The sequence below is a fragment of the Telmatherina bonti genome (assembly GCF_933228915.1).
Source record: "Telmatherina bonti genome assembly, chromosome: 3".
Taxonomy (NCBI): domain Eukaryota; kingdom Metazoa; phylum Chordata; class Actinopteri; order Atheriniformes; family Telmatherinidae; genus Telmatherina; species Telmatherina bonti.
In genome coordinates, this window is record NC_136621.1 from 4,989,288 (window position 1) to 5,007,302 (window position 18,015).

At 47.1% G+C, this 18,015-nt stretch overlaps 2 protein-coding genes across 3 annotated transcripts in view; both read right to left on the bottom strand.

Moving 5' to 3' along the window:
* The window catches only part of capn9 (calpain 9), a gene marked incomplete at its 5' end in the record, with an annotated part of 11,964 nt that extends 10,956 nt beyond the window's left edge, over positions 1-1,008 (bottom strand). Inside the window, one exon of the mRNA XM_079264983.1 lies at positions 802-1,008. Within this exon, the coding sequence (XP_079121109.1) occupies positions 802-1,008 (207 nt within the window). The remainder of the gene's footprint in view (positions 1-801) is intronic.
* A 2,803-nt stretch (positions 1,009-3,811) lies between these two features.
* On the bottom strand, positions 3,812-10,337 carry taf5l (TAF5-like RNA polymerase II, p300/CBP-associated factor (PCAF)-associated factor). Of its 2 annotated transcripts, none has more exons than XM_079264985.1 (5): positions 10,203-10,337; positions 9,568-9,709; positions 9,380-9,484; positions 8,535-9,292; positions 3,812-5,001 (listed from the first exon to the last, which is right to left on the bottom strand). In XM_079264985.1, exons 2-5 carry the CDS (start codon positions 9,704-9,706, stop codon positions 4,204-4,206), a joined length of 1,800 nt encoding a protein of 599 aa, XP_079121111.1. In that variant the 5' UTR covers positions 9,707-9,709; positions 10,203-10,337; the 3' UTR covers positions 3,812-4,203. The 2 variants fall into 2 exon arrangements, with proteins under 2 accessions (XP_079121111.1, XP_079121110.1); XM_079264984.1 differs by having other exon boundaries at positions 8,535-9,295.
* Positions 10,338-18,015: the final 7,678 nt, after the last annotated feature.

Below are 18,015 nucleotides of genomic sequence, written 5' to 3' on the forward strand. Positions count from 1 at the left end.
GTGTGTGTTCACATTCCTGACATATTATTCAGTCTAAATTCCCTGCCAGTCCAGCACTGAACACACAAAACACAGTTCAGCCGGCAGCTGAAGAATTTCCTCCGAGGAAACGCCCTGCACATTAACATGTAGTAGACAGGCGAGTCCTCGCTTCACGCTGGCGGCGTTAAACATGCTGGATGTGAGTAAAGTGTGAAATGACACACAAAGCAACAGCATCACACATCTCTAAAGATTTTATCTGAGCAGCAGACATTTTAAGGTCCTGTCTACCATCTGGTAGACAGTGACTTTCTGCAGTGACTTTGATGAATTTCTCCTGGAAATAAACCTGCCTGAGCCTCTGTACCGGTTGGTTTGGGTCTGTAAAACCCAAACCCAGTGTGTGTTATAACACCACTGTTTCACTGTTATTACATTATTATTAACTTCTTTTTAACATGTCAACCATTTATTAAAAAACATTTACTCTGTTTATTCTCTTCCAAAACAAACAAACATTTTCCTCTGGCCGTTTTGTTAGTGTGAACGTGGCTTAAGCCTGATGTTGAGCACAGAAACAGCACCCTGTTATTTACACAGTTTTTAAGCAGAACTGGTTTGTCCGTTGCAAAAACAAATACGTCTGGTTTTAGGTTTAAGGAATAAAAAGCATTCTCTCTGTAGGGAGTGCCGCTTGGCCTTGGAGCATCAGTTCATTCATCATATTACTGCAGCTGGGACTCGGTTTAGCAGATTTCACCTAAAACCTACTTTTCGCTCCCTGCCCACCCTAAAATCCAGAAGCCTGTGCGTACGTACCGTAGGCCTCTTCCATTTGATCTCGACAGGAACGCTCTGGCTGAAGAAGAGGGATGAGTCCTCTGCAGGGAAGTCTGGATCCTCAAACAGGACTCCTTTCTGCAGACATTCGTCTCTGAGCTGCTCAAAAGACTTGCCGTCATTCTGCGTGTTCTCAGCCTGGATGGAGCCGGCGCTCCTGCCGGACAGAGTGGACTGAAGAGGCATCTTCTTCTTCTTCAGACAGACCTCAGCGATAAGGAGGTGAAGGAGTGAGGTGAGTCCGCTTGTGTCTGATGCGAGGACCAGTCTGTCAGGGCCTTGGTGGTGCACACCCTCCAGCAAACTGGTTTTTCCTCCTGGCATTGAACCTCTCCCACGACGACTGTCTCTCAGCGTTTCTGGGCTTGGCCTGCAGCGTGATTCAACAGAAACATTAAATACCTAGAAAAGGTGTTCCTGTCATCATCAGACAGCTTGTTAAAAAAATTAAATAGTTGGACCAAGGTGTGTAAAAAGGTTTCATCTGGTTTTAAATAAAAACCTACAGCTGCTGTGAACATGTCAGAGTCCAACAGCCCGAGTCCTTCCTCCTCCTCCTCAGTCCCAGTCATCTTCATCCAGCTGGATGAAGGACGGCTTCATTCCAGAAAACCAAACCTGAAGACTTTCTGACCCGCTGGCGGATTTTTAACCCTTGTAAACACATTTACACGCTTTCTCCACCTGATTCCGCATAAATGATGTCAAACTGGGAGGAAAAGGATCAAAATGACCTCATTTTACGGAGGAGTGAGTACTAGTTAACCTTTTCATGGTTAGAACAGAGTTAGCATCGGTGACTGGTTAGTTAGTACTCATTAAAGACTCGGTTTGACTTTTCTCTTTACTTCAGGACCAGGCGCCTTCAGCAGGACAGGGATGTGGTTGTCGGGTCAGGACTGCAGGCGGACCAGTTCAGGACCAGCGCCCTCTTCCTCAGTCCTGCTGCTGTAAAGCAGCATCCTCATCCCCGTCCTGAAAATCCCTGAAGTTTCTTGCAGCCTGAGTTGAATATTTCTGTGAAATGAAAATCATTCATTTTCTGAAGCGTTTCGTCTGATTAAGGGTCACAGAGAGAATAAAGATCAGTTTTATTATCATCATTATTGTTGTTAAAGAAGGCAACTTGTGTTCCAGATGTGTGTTTAGCAGAGCCAGCGTTATGAATGAGGCTAACCAGCGTGTGTGCGCGCGCGCGCGCGTATTAGCTGATGGCGGATGTTTCTGTGTTTACAACAGCAGTGTGTCTGAAGCCCGTCTTTCCTCTTTGTAGCCGTGATACCAGTTTGCATTTCTTAACATTCATTTCATGAAAACTGTTCTTTAAAATGTGTAACCAGCTTCTTGGTTTTGACTTTGGACAAAACTCAGTGTTCTTATTTTAGGCCTGAATTTCACACCCTGATTCTGATGGAAGTTAACGGAGATCCTGCTGGACGCTGCAGTTTGTTGGTTTTCTTCCTACAGCAACTTTGGGCTCATCTTGGAGACCCATTTAAATGTCCTGGATGTGCCTGGAAGCATTAAAACCTTGAAGGCACTACTGAGGCATGGTACCTGCAGTGGAAGTGGGAAGAATAAGCTGAAGTTTCAGTTGAAACAGACTTTATTAAAACATCTGCTCCTTAAGGCGAAGCTGACTGACTCAAGTACAAGCTGTGACTCGGAAACTCCTGCAGGAGTCAGACGGCAGCCTCGCTGCTGCAGCACCCGGGAGCTCAGAGGAAGCTCCACCAAAGTGCTGCAGCTGCTGCAACGGCAGTAAAACCTCAGAGGAGGAGGCCATCTGATGAAACAAAATTAATATTAGAAATGTAGAAACTAAAAACGTTAAAATGTTGCATCGGACTTCCTCAGCACAGCTGATATTCTGAGTGTCTGCAAACTCTGGGTTTTCCATTCAAGCATCTGAAATCAGATTTGACCTTTAAAGGATGGATTTGACCTCATTTCCATCAGATAATTTAGCCATTTGTCCTCCACCTGCTTGCTTCTCCATCCTCCATGCAGGTATTTTAAGCCAATCCAGCAGCTGTTGTCTTGCAGCGCCGCCGTTACTGAGGTGACGAGTCCTAATCACGCATCTGACAGTGGCATGAACATCTGGACCGACCACGTCATCGTCCATCTTATCTGGAGATCTCACATCTGTCTGACACCCGAGCATCAACGCAAACTATGACTCATCCGTCAAGTTGATCTAGTAACTGGGAGATAAAAAGCTAAACTGGTTTTAACAGGTTACCGAGGGTTTGCAAAGGCTGCAGGACATCAGGGACCCTCAGTCCAGGTCGAGGACCGGTGTCCTGCAGGTTTTCCCTGCTGCAACACACCTGACTGGGACTCACACAAGCTCTGCTGAACACACACCGATCTGAATCAGGTGCGTTGGAGCGGGGACACTTGGAAAACCTGCTGGACTCCAGGACTGAGGATCCCTGGTGTACGAGATCTGATTTTTATCTTCAGGTCGCAGCGTTTGTCAGACAAAAGCAAATAACGTTACGATTCACAACATCTTCCAGCTAATCAGAAACACAGCGCCATCAGCGAGCAGCCGCTGAAACCCTCAGTGTCACACGGCGGCAACATCCATGAAGTAAAACTGTGTTCTTCAGATTCCTGATTTTTCTGCTGGAACAGCCGAGAAAGCCGCCAGTCCTTCCCGATCTTCTGGCATCGTTGTCTGAATCTCATCTGCTCTGACATATGCAGATGTTCCACCTCGGCGATGGTCTGCGTCTGGATGAATCCATCTGAACCGCAGCAACCTTCACTTTCCTACAAACAACTCTGTTTGCATGAAAATAGAAAAATGTTTAATACAAACTACACAACAAGGAACTTATCGAGCATCCAGATGTTACTTTAACCAGAATAAATGGTTTGTTCTGGAGTCAAATCCTCACCAACAGTCTGACTCTTTAACAAACTTTAAGAGGACAAACACAAGTCAAAAATACAACGGAGTTAAACCAATTTAGCCCAAAATTCTCCGCGAGGTTCATTCAGGTTCACGTTAAAGCAAATGAACTTTACAGACAACAAGTCACTTTTTAAGTTTCAACTCATTTTTGCTGTTTGACAAAACCAATTTTCAGCTGTCCAGAAGAACAACAATCCTCCTCAGACAAGGTGGGAATCGTTCCGCTCGGTCGCACCAACGTTCACCTGGAAATGAACATCGAAGCTTCCTGAAGAGCCAGGCGGACATCTTTAGAAAACTAAACGAGCTTCGATTTTCCTTTTTTATGTCATGAACTAATGAGAAAAACACAAGTCGGACTGTTGGGCACGTGGCGGTCATGCAAGCGAAACATCTCTAGAGAAACATCTGGAAACAGGTGAGTTTCTCTCCAAACAATCAGCGTCCGGTGGCGCTCACGGCTCCGTTTTCTCCTGAGCCGTTCCCGTCACCAGCAGCAGGTTGCAGGCCATGAACTGGACGTTGAGCACGTTGCTGGTGTTTCCCGTGTACAATCCCACCAGTTCGCCAGACGAACCGTCAGCAGGCGTCCCGCCGTGCGAGTTACGGATGTCCCACACCCGGACTGAGTTGTCCATAGACGACGACGCCACCAGGCTGCTGTCTGGGCTGAAGGACAGGCTGCTCACGCTGTCCGTGTGTCCACGCAGGTCTTTGAACAGACTCCCAGATGCCAAATCCCACAGCTTGACGCGCTGATCCTCACCGGCGGACGCCAGGTACTTCCCGTTGGGTGAGAAAGCCAGCGACAGTACGGGGCCGCGGTGGCCAGTGAGGAGGCGGACGGACGTCCCCTGCTGGGTGCTCCACAGCCGGACAGTCTTGTCTGTGGAGCCCGTCGCCAGGTAGTTGGAGTTGGGGTGGAATTTGATGCAGTCAACATCCGAGAGGTGTCCCGCGTAGAGACGCAGCGGGTAAGTGCGAGAAAATGTCCAGAGACGAGCCGTGCGGTCGTGTGAGCCGCTGGCAAAGTACAGGCTGCAGGGGCTGACGTCCACGTCCCACACCGGGTAGGCGTGGCCCTGGTAGAGGGCGGTGTTGGTGAAGCTGCCCAGGTCCCAGTACCTGATGGTGGTGTCCTCAGAGCAGGACAGCAGACCAGAGCTGTCCGTCAGGAAGGTGGTGCGGTAGATGGGCCCGCTGTGACCTCGGAGAGTCTTTATCTCGCTGCCGCAGCCGTCCTCCTCGTCCGCCTGAACACAAAGAGGAAGACAGACACGTTCAGATTATCTGGCTTTACAGACGTTTTGCTTTTTCTAGAAGTCAAAAAAGAAAAATCTGATTCAATTCAGAAGTCCAAAAGTTTGGTGATTATATTCGCAAGTACTAAAAAAAAAAAACCATCAGCCGTGCAGCAGCCAGTCGCAGCACGATGGTAAGTAACCAGCTGTTAATCCCAGGCCCCGAACCGCCTGCTCGTGTCGTTCACGGTTGTTTTCAATCAGAAACGCCTCCAGCTGAGCAGACGGGAAAACGCCGAATCACCTGGAATCCGCTGCGTGGAAGGCGAGTTGAGAAACCATCGCTGCTGAACTCAGAACAGTTCAGTTGACATTTATCTGAATATTATTTACAGCAAAACTACGAAGGGTTAACAGCAGGAGGTTAATGGTAGTTAACTATTATCTGAAAACATAAATCTGTTGCAGGAAAACTGTGGAGTTAGAAGACCAGGAAATTAAATCTGGCAGGTCTTAAATTTAATGTTTAAACTGCTTTACATTAAAATGTTTTAAACTGTATTTTTTATCCTGGAGGAGCTCAGTTAATTCTAGAAGTCGCTTAATTTGACGTAACTTAAACATTTCCATCAGCTTGATATTAAATTATTGTTGAAGAGAAATAAATGTATTTTGGTCCAGAGAGAAGATGGTTTAATCAGCTCAGATCCGTCTCCTACCTCCCGTTGGTGACGACAAACCCACGACCACATGTCCACTCCGAACGCAGCTGTGGTCCAGCGGTCACACAGCGGGAAAGACAGATGTCGTATTTCTATAACTGAATCGCAGAAATCTGAATAGTTGTGTGGTCTAATCGAGTTGTGATGTTCCTAAATACTTCCAGCTCTACTGATGAGGCGCCAACAGCGAGGAGTCAGAACGACCAACCAGGTAACGGCAGATTCCGGCTACACGACACATAAATGCACCTTTACCGGCATGATTGACATCTCACAACAACTGCCTCGTCTGATCCATAACGGCCTCTATGTGCATGTTTAGCAGAAGTAACGAGATGTTCCACACACTGCTGCGTGTTCACACACACACACACACACACACACACACGATCTGTTTGTGCTGCTGACTGGATGGTTTGCATTAGGAGCTGCAAAACAGCGCTACCAGCGCTACCACAGGGCAGCGGAAAGAGTCGAGTCGCATACGAGAAAACGCCAAAGCAGCATCAAACCTTACTCATCGCAGATCATATCGTCATGGCAACTGTCAACAGTGTTATCTGGTGTTTTCCTCATATAAGTTCTCACCTGTCTATCCATGGCCCAGGTGTCAAACTCCAGTCCAGGGCCGGTTTTTTTTCTCCATGCTCCAACACACCTGGTTGACAAGAAGCTGCTGGATCCGTTTGATTTGAACCAGCTGCGTTGGTTGAGGGGAAAAACAGAAACCTGCCGGATACCGGCCCTCCAGGACTGGAGTCTGACACCCAGGCTGTCTTTTGTAAATTTGGAAACCCGTCAAGCTGCATTTCTGTTTATTTTTTAAACTAAATTATTTTAGTGGAAAAAAGAACAGATATGGAAGACCAGGACTCCAGTTTCCTTGTTCCACCTCGAGACTCCACATGAGATGGTGGCATCGTACATTTGGAAACAAATCAAAAGGTCAGGTTAGGGCGATATATCGAATATACTCGATATATCGTGGCTAGTCCCCTGTGCGAATATAGAAAATGTCTATATTCGTCATATTGGAGTATCCTGTTGTCACGCAGGTGTTTTTAGCTGTGGGCGGGGTTTCCTCCCTCCTCCTCGACTCTGCACCGCTTTGCACAGAGAGTTAAAGCAAGCGCACCTCATTACGTACATCACGTGAGCTACATGCTACGTCATGAGAGGCAGCGTGGAGCCACTTTCTCGCTAAATTTGGCGACTTTGTGAAAAGCGACTAGCGACAAATCTAGTGACTTTTACTGGAGTTATTGGAGACTTTCCAGGTGTTTTGGTGACTGGCTTTAAAGCGCATATTGTAAAGTTATTGCCAGAACGAGAGTCCCTCCCCGTCCTAAAGCACTCAGTCGCTCCGGCTGCAGCTGCAGCCAGTCAGAGGAGCAGAGAGGACACCTGCACGACTCCACCTACAGTCACAATGAACAGCCAAATCCGCCACTGATCCTGCTCTGGATTACAGAGTGGGACGTAAATTACAAAGTTTTTCATGTCACGCAAAAATAATTAATTATATTTGATTACATTCACAGCCTCTGTCACTTACTCACCTCATCCACTGTGTGTGACACAAGCATATTTATCTAGCTCGTCATGTCTCTAGAAAGTACAGAAAGCAGTGGGAATCAAACCCTGAATTAAAAACTGGCTGAAGCCGTTTGTTGGAGACGATACGAGGACATTCTGCCTGGATTATAAGACTGATAATCCAGTCTTATAATCCATGAATATTTAATGGGAACTTTCATGACGAACTGGTTTAATCTCAGGCTGTTTTCCTTTCGATGTGTCCCTCTGAAGGGAATTATCCCTTCCTGACTGCAAACCCTCAGCCTGAGACCCTCAGAGAACAATCCTCAGCAGGACTCGAACCGCCGACCATCAGGTCACAAGACAAACCGCTAGATATGAAATGAGGGGTGTTTGCAGTTAGCGATGAAGGTCTACTCCTCTTCCTCTGCTTTGCCGTCTCATCAAGCGCAGGCCTCACTGGCCACATTTACATGAGTTTTCATTTCTCTTTACTTCTGAAAAAAGTTAAATCCAAGTTAAAAAAGATGAAAAATAATCATTCCGGATTACAATTAACTCCGAAGTTTCCAGTTTTATTCCCATTTTAAATCCAAACTTTTTAATTCCTCCCTCATGCAAACGTTCATTCTTCAAGTTATTTCTGGTTGTTCTGCGCGAGCTCGCTTCCTCGTCCCATCGCGACGCACGTATTCCGCCGCTGTTGAAAACAGCCAATATGCTTGTGTTGAGCTGGTGCTTCAAACATATAATCCAAATAAAAGTGGAATGGTTTTCATTATGTGGTTTGCCCAGTTGTAGCCAAAGAGAAAAGAAGGAAGTAGATTTTTTTTGGAAGTATGTCACCTCTACCCTCCCATTCCTCCCACTTTCAAAACTCTAGATCTATAATAAAGCAAGTGTTTTCCATATAACCCTAAATCTGAAATTCTTATTTCCATATAAATGCAAATAATTCTGAGTTCTAAAAGTCATTCTGAAAAGAATGACTTTGGATGAATGTTTGCAACGTTTAATGTTACTGTGGAGGAGCTTTAAGTACATCTAGCTGCAGAAGACTGACCGACGCTGGTGGTGCTGAACAAATCAGACATGTTCACAGATTCATGTCCTGACGGAAGCTCTTCCCATCTGCAAGCTGCTGTTTATGCACAAGCATGCAGTCCTCCGAAGCTAACAGACTCCAGACATGCCAGGAGGATATGACCATCATGCAAGAGGAGCAGCAGCTCAGCTTTCACCGTCCGCGGGGCAGATGTATGTTCAGAACTCAGTCCTACTCACCTCCTCCTCCAGGACGTCACATGCCAGGTGGACACGCGACACGTCAGCCTGATGGGATCTGGCCTTCAGCTTTCTGGCTCGGAGGCTCCACAGCTTCACCGTGGAGCTGTCAAAACCTGCTGCCAGCAGCCGGCTGTCAGCCGACACTTCAGCAGTGTTCAGCATCTGCTCCGTATGGTGAAAAGCATAAAAACAAATGGTAGTGAGCGACGGGGGCCCTTCGCGGACTTTCTTGATGCAGTCCTGCAGAGCCTCCAGGGCTGCCTCGCTTTGTGGGATCCCTGCAAGAACCTCCATCCCTTCACCCCCCTCTGCTCCATCCACTCCCACCCAGGAGGAGGTGGAGTTTGGGGCAGTTGCTGAACCACCAGCAGCTCCATAAAGCTGATAGTCCGTTCGTCTCGAAGCGGTGACCTCCACCTGAAGGTGTGTGCTGAGGGCTCTGCAGAGGGCGCTGTTGTCCTCGCTCTGCAGGTAACGCAGCAGGTAGCTAAAGGCCGGCTCCGTCAGGTGAACCACATACTTGTGCTCCAGGAAAGCTCTCAACTTGGGGTTGGCGACGACATCCTGTGCAGTTAGAACGTGCCGGAGCTGCTCTATGACAGCGCGCTGTTCGCTGTCCTGAAGAAAAGCGTCATGGAAACGGCTGTAAAAACCATCTACTGCCCCCTTCAGGCCACAGCGCACCATGTCCAGGTGAAGGTACACGAACAGAGGATAGAGGATGCTGCTGACCTCTTGGGCCCAGGAAATCTCTGCTTCTGTTGATAATAGAAAAAAAATTAGACATGCAATTTTAAAAAAAAATGTGGTAGATGCTTCGTTATCGACTCTTATGTGCGTACCTGAGAGAAAGCAGCGCAGTCTGGAGTACTGTGTCTCATACTGCTGTGGGTCGGACTGGCATGGTGCAGCAGAGACCACATTGGTACAACCCGACTCTGTCTGAACTGCTCAGAGAGGGGAGGATGCTTTAACTCAGGGGACATATGTTGTTTTGGTGGCTGGAATGTTGCCATATTCGTCATCTCACCTGTGAGGCTTGCGGCCATCTCTTCAGCTGACTGGAAGAGCCTGGCTCCTTTCAGGGAACTGTCAGTGTCCACATACTGCCTCCTCTTCAGGTACTGAGTCACAGCATACTGGATCTGCTCAGTGCGAACCCGTTTCATGGCCTGATGAGCACAAACCAAACCCTCATCACAGATCTGACAAGCTTTAATACACCAGTCACTCCCACTTCATCTCATAGTTCATCCTGCTACAGTAAATGTCTGAAACTCGTGTTCATGTGGAAAGACAGCAGCTACTTCAGACTTTTCATCTTTATGACCCTACAGTACATCCCAGCATCTTCCCGCTACCTAAATACCAAACAATTCAGACAATTTCACCTGCAAAGGCCACAAAACTCTGACAGTAAAAGTAAATGTGACTTAGGCTCAGCCTGTCAGAGAATTCAGAGTAAAGCTGTCAAGTTTCCACATCTGAGCTGGATGCCTGCAAGCATCTTAGCGGCTAACTTAGCGCTAGCAGCAGCCTAGCGGCTAACTTAGCGTAAGCAGCAACTTAGGGGCTAACCTAGCGCTAGCAGCAGGCCCGGCGGCTCCAAACTTTTAGCGGGATTAGATCAGGTCTGTCATGCCTCCAGTAAAAACCGCTACTCACTGCATAGCGTGGTGTTTCTTTCAGTCATTAGTTGCTGTCTTCCAGTCAGACAAGTTTTAATTCTTGCCACTGTACAACTAAAACAAATCTGACAGTTTTGGTTGCAGCTCCATGGAGGTTGTCTGTCCGCGTTAAGATTTGTTAGCTGGTTAGCTCTCCCCTATCAGCTTTGCAGTTTAGATCAGCCATATCTGTCGGTGATCGACTGCTTTTTCCTGGTTACAGCAAGCCTAATCTGTCGATGACAGATTTCAGGATCTGGATCGTTTTCATAGACCACACATTCATATACGGTCTATGAGCGTTTTACCCATAAACATCCTGTAATCATGTATGTATATATGATGTGTATGGTTTTACCTCCACTGGCAGGTTGTTTTCGGCGGTGTCCTTCTCTGTGTTAGGAAGAGAACTCAAAAACTTAAGGACAGATTTTTATTTTTAGGAAATCTCAAATGTAACAGGGAACAAGTTATTAGTGAATGAATGTGAGAAGCGAGAACTTTTTTCTTGTTCTCGAGGCTCTGAGAAGAAAATGACGTAATTTTGTTCTCGCGGACGTTTAAAGACAGTTCTCGACACATTGGGCTGTCAGAACTTTTTACTCTCGGGGCTCTGAGAAGTATTGTGTGATTGTTCGGACAAGAGGAGTTGCTGCTTCCGCGTTTTTGCTGTTGGAGGTAAAACGGATTGTTTTGATAAAACAGCTGATCGAGGTGGTAAGAACGAACATTTTTACATGTGGCATGAAAACACTCGGACCCCGCCGCGTGCATAACCCGCCCTGCCGCGGACAAAGTTGCTAGTTAAATATGAGACTAGAAAAGCACTTGGAGAGCGGAAACTTCCGCCCAGCACAATGTTAGAGAATCCTTTCAAAACATTCCTGGATCCAAACACTGACCCGGATCACCGCCAGAATTTAATCAGTTCTTCATTTTTACATGAAGAACTGATTAAATCCCCCCCCGGCAGTGACACTTCCTGCTGCAAGAACTCAGTTCTTATGGAACAAGCTTTGTCTTGCACTGTACTCATTAAGGGTGAACTTAATTCAACAGGTTAATTCTTTTTATTTGAATCCACAGCAACTGTTCAGTGTTAAAGTACTTTTTGCACATCATGTTTCATTACGACAAGATGATTGCCCAGAAGAAAAGAAAAGTCCGTCCATCCATCCATCCACCCACCTTCTGCCGCTTATCCGGGGTGTCGGGTCGCGGGGGCTGCAGCCTAAGCAGGGAAGCCCAGACTTCCCTCTCCCCAGCCACATTTGCCAACTCTGCGGTGGGGATCCCGAGGCGTTCCCAGGCCAGGCAAGAGATATAATCCCTCCAGCGTGTCCTGGGTCTTCCCAGGGGTCTCGTCCCAGAGGGATGTGCCTGGAACACCTCATCAGGGGATGCGTCCAGGAAGCATCCTGACCAGATGCCCGGGCCACCTCAACTGGTTCCTCTCCATGCGGAGGAGCAGCGGCTCTACTCTGATCTCCTCCCGGATGACCGAGCTCCTCACCCTATCTCTAAGGGAGAGCCCGGCCACCCTGCGGAGGAAACTCATTTCAGCCGCCTGTCTACGAGATCTCCTTTCGGTCACGACCCACAGCTCATGACCATAGGTGAGGGTAGGAACGTAGATCGACTGGTAAATGGAGAGCTTCGCCTTCTGGCTCAGCTCCTTCTTCACCACGACAGACCGGCGCAGAGCCCGCATTACTGCAGACGCCGCACCGATCCGTCTGTCGATCTCGCGCTCCATCCTTCCCTCACTCGTGAACAAGACCCGGGATATTTAAACTCCTCCACTTGAGGCAGGACCTGACTCCCGACCCGGAGAGGGCAATCCACCCTATTCCGGCTGAGGACCATGGTCTCAGATTTGGAGGTGCTCATTCCCATCCCAGCCGCTTGACACTCTGCTGCGAATCACTCAAACAAGAGCTGGAGATCACGACCATATGAAGCCAACAGGACCACGTCATCTGCAAAAAGCAGAGACCCAATCCTGAGGCCACCAAGCCGGATCCCCTCAACACCTCGACTGCACCGAGAAATTCTGTCCATATAAGTTATGAACAGAATCGGTGATAAAGGGCAGCCTTCATGGAGTCCAACCCTCACTGGAAAGGAATCCGACTTACTACCGGCAATGCGGACCAAGCTCTGACACCTGTCGTACAGGTACCAGACAGCTCGTACAAGGGGGTCCGGTACCCCATACTCCCGGAGAACCCCCCCACAGGAGCCCCCGGGGGACACGGTCGAATGCCTTCTCCAGGTCCACAAAGCACATGTAGACTGGTTGGGCAAACTCCCATGCCCCCTCCAGGACCCCAAAGAAGGTCTAGAGCTGGTCCACGATCAGGACGAAAATCACACTGCTCCTTCTCAATCAGAGATTCCACGATCCGGCGAAGAGATGTGTGAGGCAGTTTAAACTTAAATACAAAAATTTAAGGCTAAGATTACTTGGGTATTAAACCCACTGTTAAGACCAATTTAAAACCAAATAACTATATAAACTAAAGAAACCAGGTCAGCTGGGACCACCGGTGGAGGGCAGCCTACAGGGAAGGAGTGTCCCGGTGTGTTGCTACCTCTCACCTTATGAATGCAACCACAATTCACTGCAAACTATAACTGTGGATCCCTCCTATGCCCAGTGCATCAAAACAAAACAAACCAAACGTCAGGGTCCCCAACCACGAGTGCCTAGCCCACCCACCAAATGGTTCCCAGCTGCCTAAAGGAAACAATTCAAACAAAAGAAAACTAAGTCAACTTACAAAACTAAAGCAAAAGAAGCAAACAGAACTGATTAAATGAAACACTACAATAAAATTCCGCCAATAAAAACAGCAGCAGGTGGATCTATAAAACAGAAAACACAATTAGTAAAACTACAAAATTAGTTTTCCATTTCAAGTTCCTGTTTCTACTCACCACCCCGAGTGTAAAACCAAGCCAGGAGGAGGAGCACAGAGGGCAGCCAGTCACCACCACCAACACAGAATCAGCCAGCAGACAAAAGAAAATCAGCAGGTGTCTTATAGATACCTGCTGATTAGCAGGGAGGGGCCAACCTGAGCCACATGACATTCATGTGTGCTCACCACCACATTATGGAACTCCAGGCGGATCTCATTCACCACCAAGGAGCTTTTTAACCACCTCAACAACTTCAGCCCCAGAGATAGTAGAGTCCACCCCTGAGTCCCCCAGCTCTGCTTCCTCATCGAAAGATGTGTTGATAGGAATGAGGTCTTCGAGATATTCCCTCCACCGACCCACAACGTCCCGAGTTGAGGTCAGCAGCTCCCCATCTCCACAGTATTGACTGAGCACTGCTTTCCCCTCCTGAGCTGCCAGCGGATGGTGGACCAGAATTGCCTTGAAGCCATCTGGAAGTCTCTCCATGGCCTCGCAGAACTCCTAACATGCCCGAGTTTTTGCCTTGGCAACAGTCGAAGCCGCATGCCGCTTAGTCTGTCGGTACCCATCAGCTGCCTACAGTCCCACAGGCCAAGAAGGCCCGATAGGACTCAGCTTGACAGCATCCCTCACTACTGGTGTCCACCAACGAGTCCTGGAATTACCGCCACGACAGGTCCCAACAACCTTACAGACACAGATCCGGCTGGCTGCCTCAACGATAGAGGCACAGAACACAGCCCATTCGGACTCAATGTTCCCCGCCTCACTCGGGACATGTTCGAAGCCCTGCTGAAGGTGGGAGTTGGAGCTCGCTCTGACAGGGGACCCAGCCAGAAGTTCCCAGCAGACCCTCACAACACGTTTGGGCCTGCCAGATCTGACCGGCTTCCTTCCCCACCATCTGAGCCAACTCACCACCGGGTGGTGATCAGTTGAAGCCCCCCCCCCCTTCACCTAAGTGTCCAAGGCATGTGGCCACAGCACAGAAGTCCAATGTGGCGAGTGTAGAGGAGGATGAGTCCTACAACACCAGCTAGGGATGACTCCCTAGCGATCGGCCCACACGGCCACAAGTTCAATAAAAGCCCCGGACAGTGATTGTGGACTTCACATTAAAAACCAAGTTTAACAAATGGTTAAAGTATTAAATTAAAAAAAAAAAAAAAAAAAACATCTATAAAACACTGAGTCCACAGCCTGGAGATGAGCACAGGGGTGGGCCTGCAGAAGAGAGAGTAACCCACCAACTCAAACATGAAAAAAAACAAATCAAAATACCACAACCAAAATCAAATATACGATAACTTAAACCATACAAAATGTTGAAGGCAGGTTACCTCCGTACTGATAAGTCCAAGCCGTGCATAAAAACACACCCAGATATGGGAGGGCAGAAATGGTTAGTCAGAAACCACAGCCGCTAGGACAAGTCTCCCCCATGGTGAAGCTGGTCCGCTCCAATGCTTGTTGTGAGTCAGACAAGACAGCAGTGTCTCCAAGGGATCTGGAGCAATGGCGCATTGTGGTGCACACCTCCCTAGAATGCCTAAAGAGAAGGTTATTTAATTGGTGTATTGAGCAAAACTCTGCGGATATATAGATATCCTACCTGGAAGGCAAGTGCAGCCTACCCACAAACAGATTTACGGCCAACAGATGCTGAAGGATTGGATGGCTCAGCTCACCTGACAGCCACAGCTGGCAGACTCCCACGAACTTGTCAATGGGTAGTCTTCTGCCCTCAGCCAAACATAATCATTTAGCTTATGCAGAGAGCTAAACAATTATGGCTTCAGTAATCACTCAGGAGACGATCACATTCTTCAGAGCTTTTACTGATGCACCACATCCTTATTTGGATTGATTTTGTAAAACTGCAATACAGAAAAATAAAGTAGACATAATCACCATTCAACTGTATGAAGAGAACACACATATCTTCCATGCTTATGAATCCCAAGCTAAGAGAGCAACTAGCTAACAACCAGCTTCCTAAAATGAAATACAATCTACATTCCCAAACATAAACTTAAGACCACCGTTTTCCTGTGTAAGATGAATTATCGTAACAGTTGGACAAACTTACAGATCATGCCTCTTCAAGCCACTTAGATCCAAGGAGATGTAGAAAACGTAACTGCTGACTGCTCTCACAGAGTCCTTGGGAACTTTTAGACACTAAAAGATGTTTAGCTGCTATTTACATAGTATGGCCAGCAGGTGACAGTGTTCTCCATTAAATGCACTAAATCCAGGCTACTATACACCAAAAAGGCACCCTTTTTAAAATAATACAGGAAACAAACATCAGCATGACTTAGAGTCAATCAAAAAGGTAAACATAACGACAGAACTCATGACAGAGACAGAACAGGTAGACCCACCAACCCACCCAAACTTGCTGCTAAGCTGCAGCAGGATAGAACCAGCAGACAGACTGAGGAGCATGCACACCTGCCCATCTATAAGACCCCTTGATTAGTCCTGATTGCTTACACCTGGTCGGTGCAGATTGGTGTGGGAAGGGGAAGCCTTCCTCACCACAACAATAACAACAATTTTTAGTCTTTACATGCTCCCTCTTGGTGGTGTCATCAGGAGACATGGAATAAACTTTCACTGTTATCCTGATGATACACAGCTCTATATCTCCATGTCACCTGACGACACCAGACCAGCGGATGCCCTTTTTAGCTGCATTCTGGATATCAAGTCCTGGATGGCAGAGAACTTTTTACAGCTTAACCAAGACAAAACTGAAGTTTTACTTATCGGTCCTGAGGCCCTGAGAGAGAAACACATCTTAAAGCAGACACTGTCCCTGCATCCATCTCTGCAGGTGAAAAATCTGGGCATCATTTTTGACTCTGACCTTAGTTTTCTCCCACATATTAAGAATACAACAAGAATTGATTTTTATCATCTTAAAAATATAGTCTATTCTCTCTCAGGGCAACACGGAGATGCTTATGCTTATACAAAATTCTGCTGCACGTGTCCTGACGAAGACCAGGGGAAGGCCACATTACACCTGTTTTAAGGTCATTGCATTGGCTTCCCGTGTGTTTCAGGATCGATTTTAAGGTTCTTTTACTAGTTCAAAAATGTCTTAACGGTTTTGGGCCTTCTTATCTTTCTGAACTACTTTTACTTTATAAGCCCTCGCGGACCCTGAGGTCCTCTGGCGCTGGTTTTCTAGTTATTCCGAAAGTCAGGACTTGTACCCATGGGGAGGCATCTTTTCAATATTATGGCCCCCGTCTCTGGAACAGCCTGCCAGAGGACCTGAGGGCAGCAGAGAACATTATTGTTTTTAAGAACAGGATCAAAACTCATCTTTTAAACTTGGCTTTTAATTAGTATTGACTATATTAGTCTGGACATTTAATTTATTTATTTGTACCCTATTCTTTTTAGGGATTTTTTTCTGCTTTTATGATCTTTATTGTATTGTTTTTACTTGAAATATTCCTTGTTTTATTGTTACAACTATTTTTTTTTATTTTGTTTTATTTTATTTTTCTTTTAATGTATTTTAGAATTTTTAGGATATTTTCCAGTGTTTCCTCAGAGGGAGCCCTCTGCACCGGGTGTCATAATGGCCATGGCTGCAGGGGCACCTTTCATGGCTTTGGTCTGTAACGGTGCCCCTGGTACTGTGGTCTGGTCGACTCCTGGTGCAGATGGCTCCTGCAATGGTGTTCCTTACCAGGCTCATCTGTGTTCAGCAATAAATAACTAGGTAGGTGTATGCGTAATGTTTAAGAGTACTGTTGAAATTGATGTTGTTTGGGTGTGTGTATGAGTCTGTATTGCGCCTGAATGTGAGGAGGGAGGGGCTGATGAATTTTCTATGTTGTGTTTTTATAGCATGTAAAGCACTTTGTGTTGCATTTTATTGTAGAAAAAGTGCTTTATAAATAAAGTTTGATTGGGGGGGGGCATTGAAGTCCCCCAGCAGAACAATCGAGTCCCCAAAAGGAGCACCCTCCAGCACTCCCTCCAAGGACTCCAGATAGGATGGGTACTCTGAACTGCTGTTCGGTGCATAAGCACAGACAACAGTCAGAACCCGTCCCCCCACCCGGAGGTGGAGGGAAACTACCCTTTCGTCCACCAGGGTAAACCCCAACGTGTAGGCACCAAGCTGGGGGCTGATGAGAATGCCTACACCTGCTCGGCATCTCTCACCATGAGCAACTCCAAAACAGAAGAAGGTCCAGCCCCTCTCGAAGGTACCGGTTCCAGAGCCCAAACCATACATCAAGGTGAGTCCAACAATATCTAGCCAGAACCGCTCATATATATAAACAGTATATAGACTGTATATAGAAAGATGGACGAAGTCTCCGTGACGTCACCCGTGGATTTCTGAAGAGCTGAATTGAAGCTCGGTGGGCGGTTCCTACCGTCGCCATGTTGGCAGCGTCATGCACGTCGTCTCCCCCGGAAAATACAAATATGGGCAAAGAGGTGGCGCTGAGAGGGGGGCTGTGAGCGTCATGATGGATGATTGACATCGAGCGAACTCCGAGCTTTCTGTAGCTAAAAGCTAAGTAAGCTAACCCCGAGATAACGGGAGCTACCCAGCTAACGGAGATAAGCGGGCTAAAGCTAAGTCATGTTAACCGGCTAAAAACCGCGGTTGTTCTACGTTCTTCTTACTTGAAGCCAGATATTGGTACCTGTCAATCAAAAGGACACGGCCCTAAATTTGCAGAACTTCAAGATTAAATTACTTTAAAACGGGCAAGTTAGAAAAAAATTCACTCCCCCCACAGTTGTCATGAAGGTAAACCTGACCTACTAAACCGAAAATGGATTTTTGTACCAGGCTGTAAACATGTTTATTTCTGCCGTTAAGTTGGTCTTTTTAACAT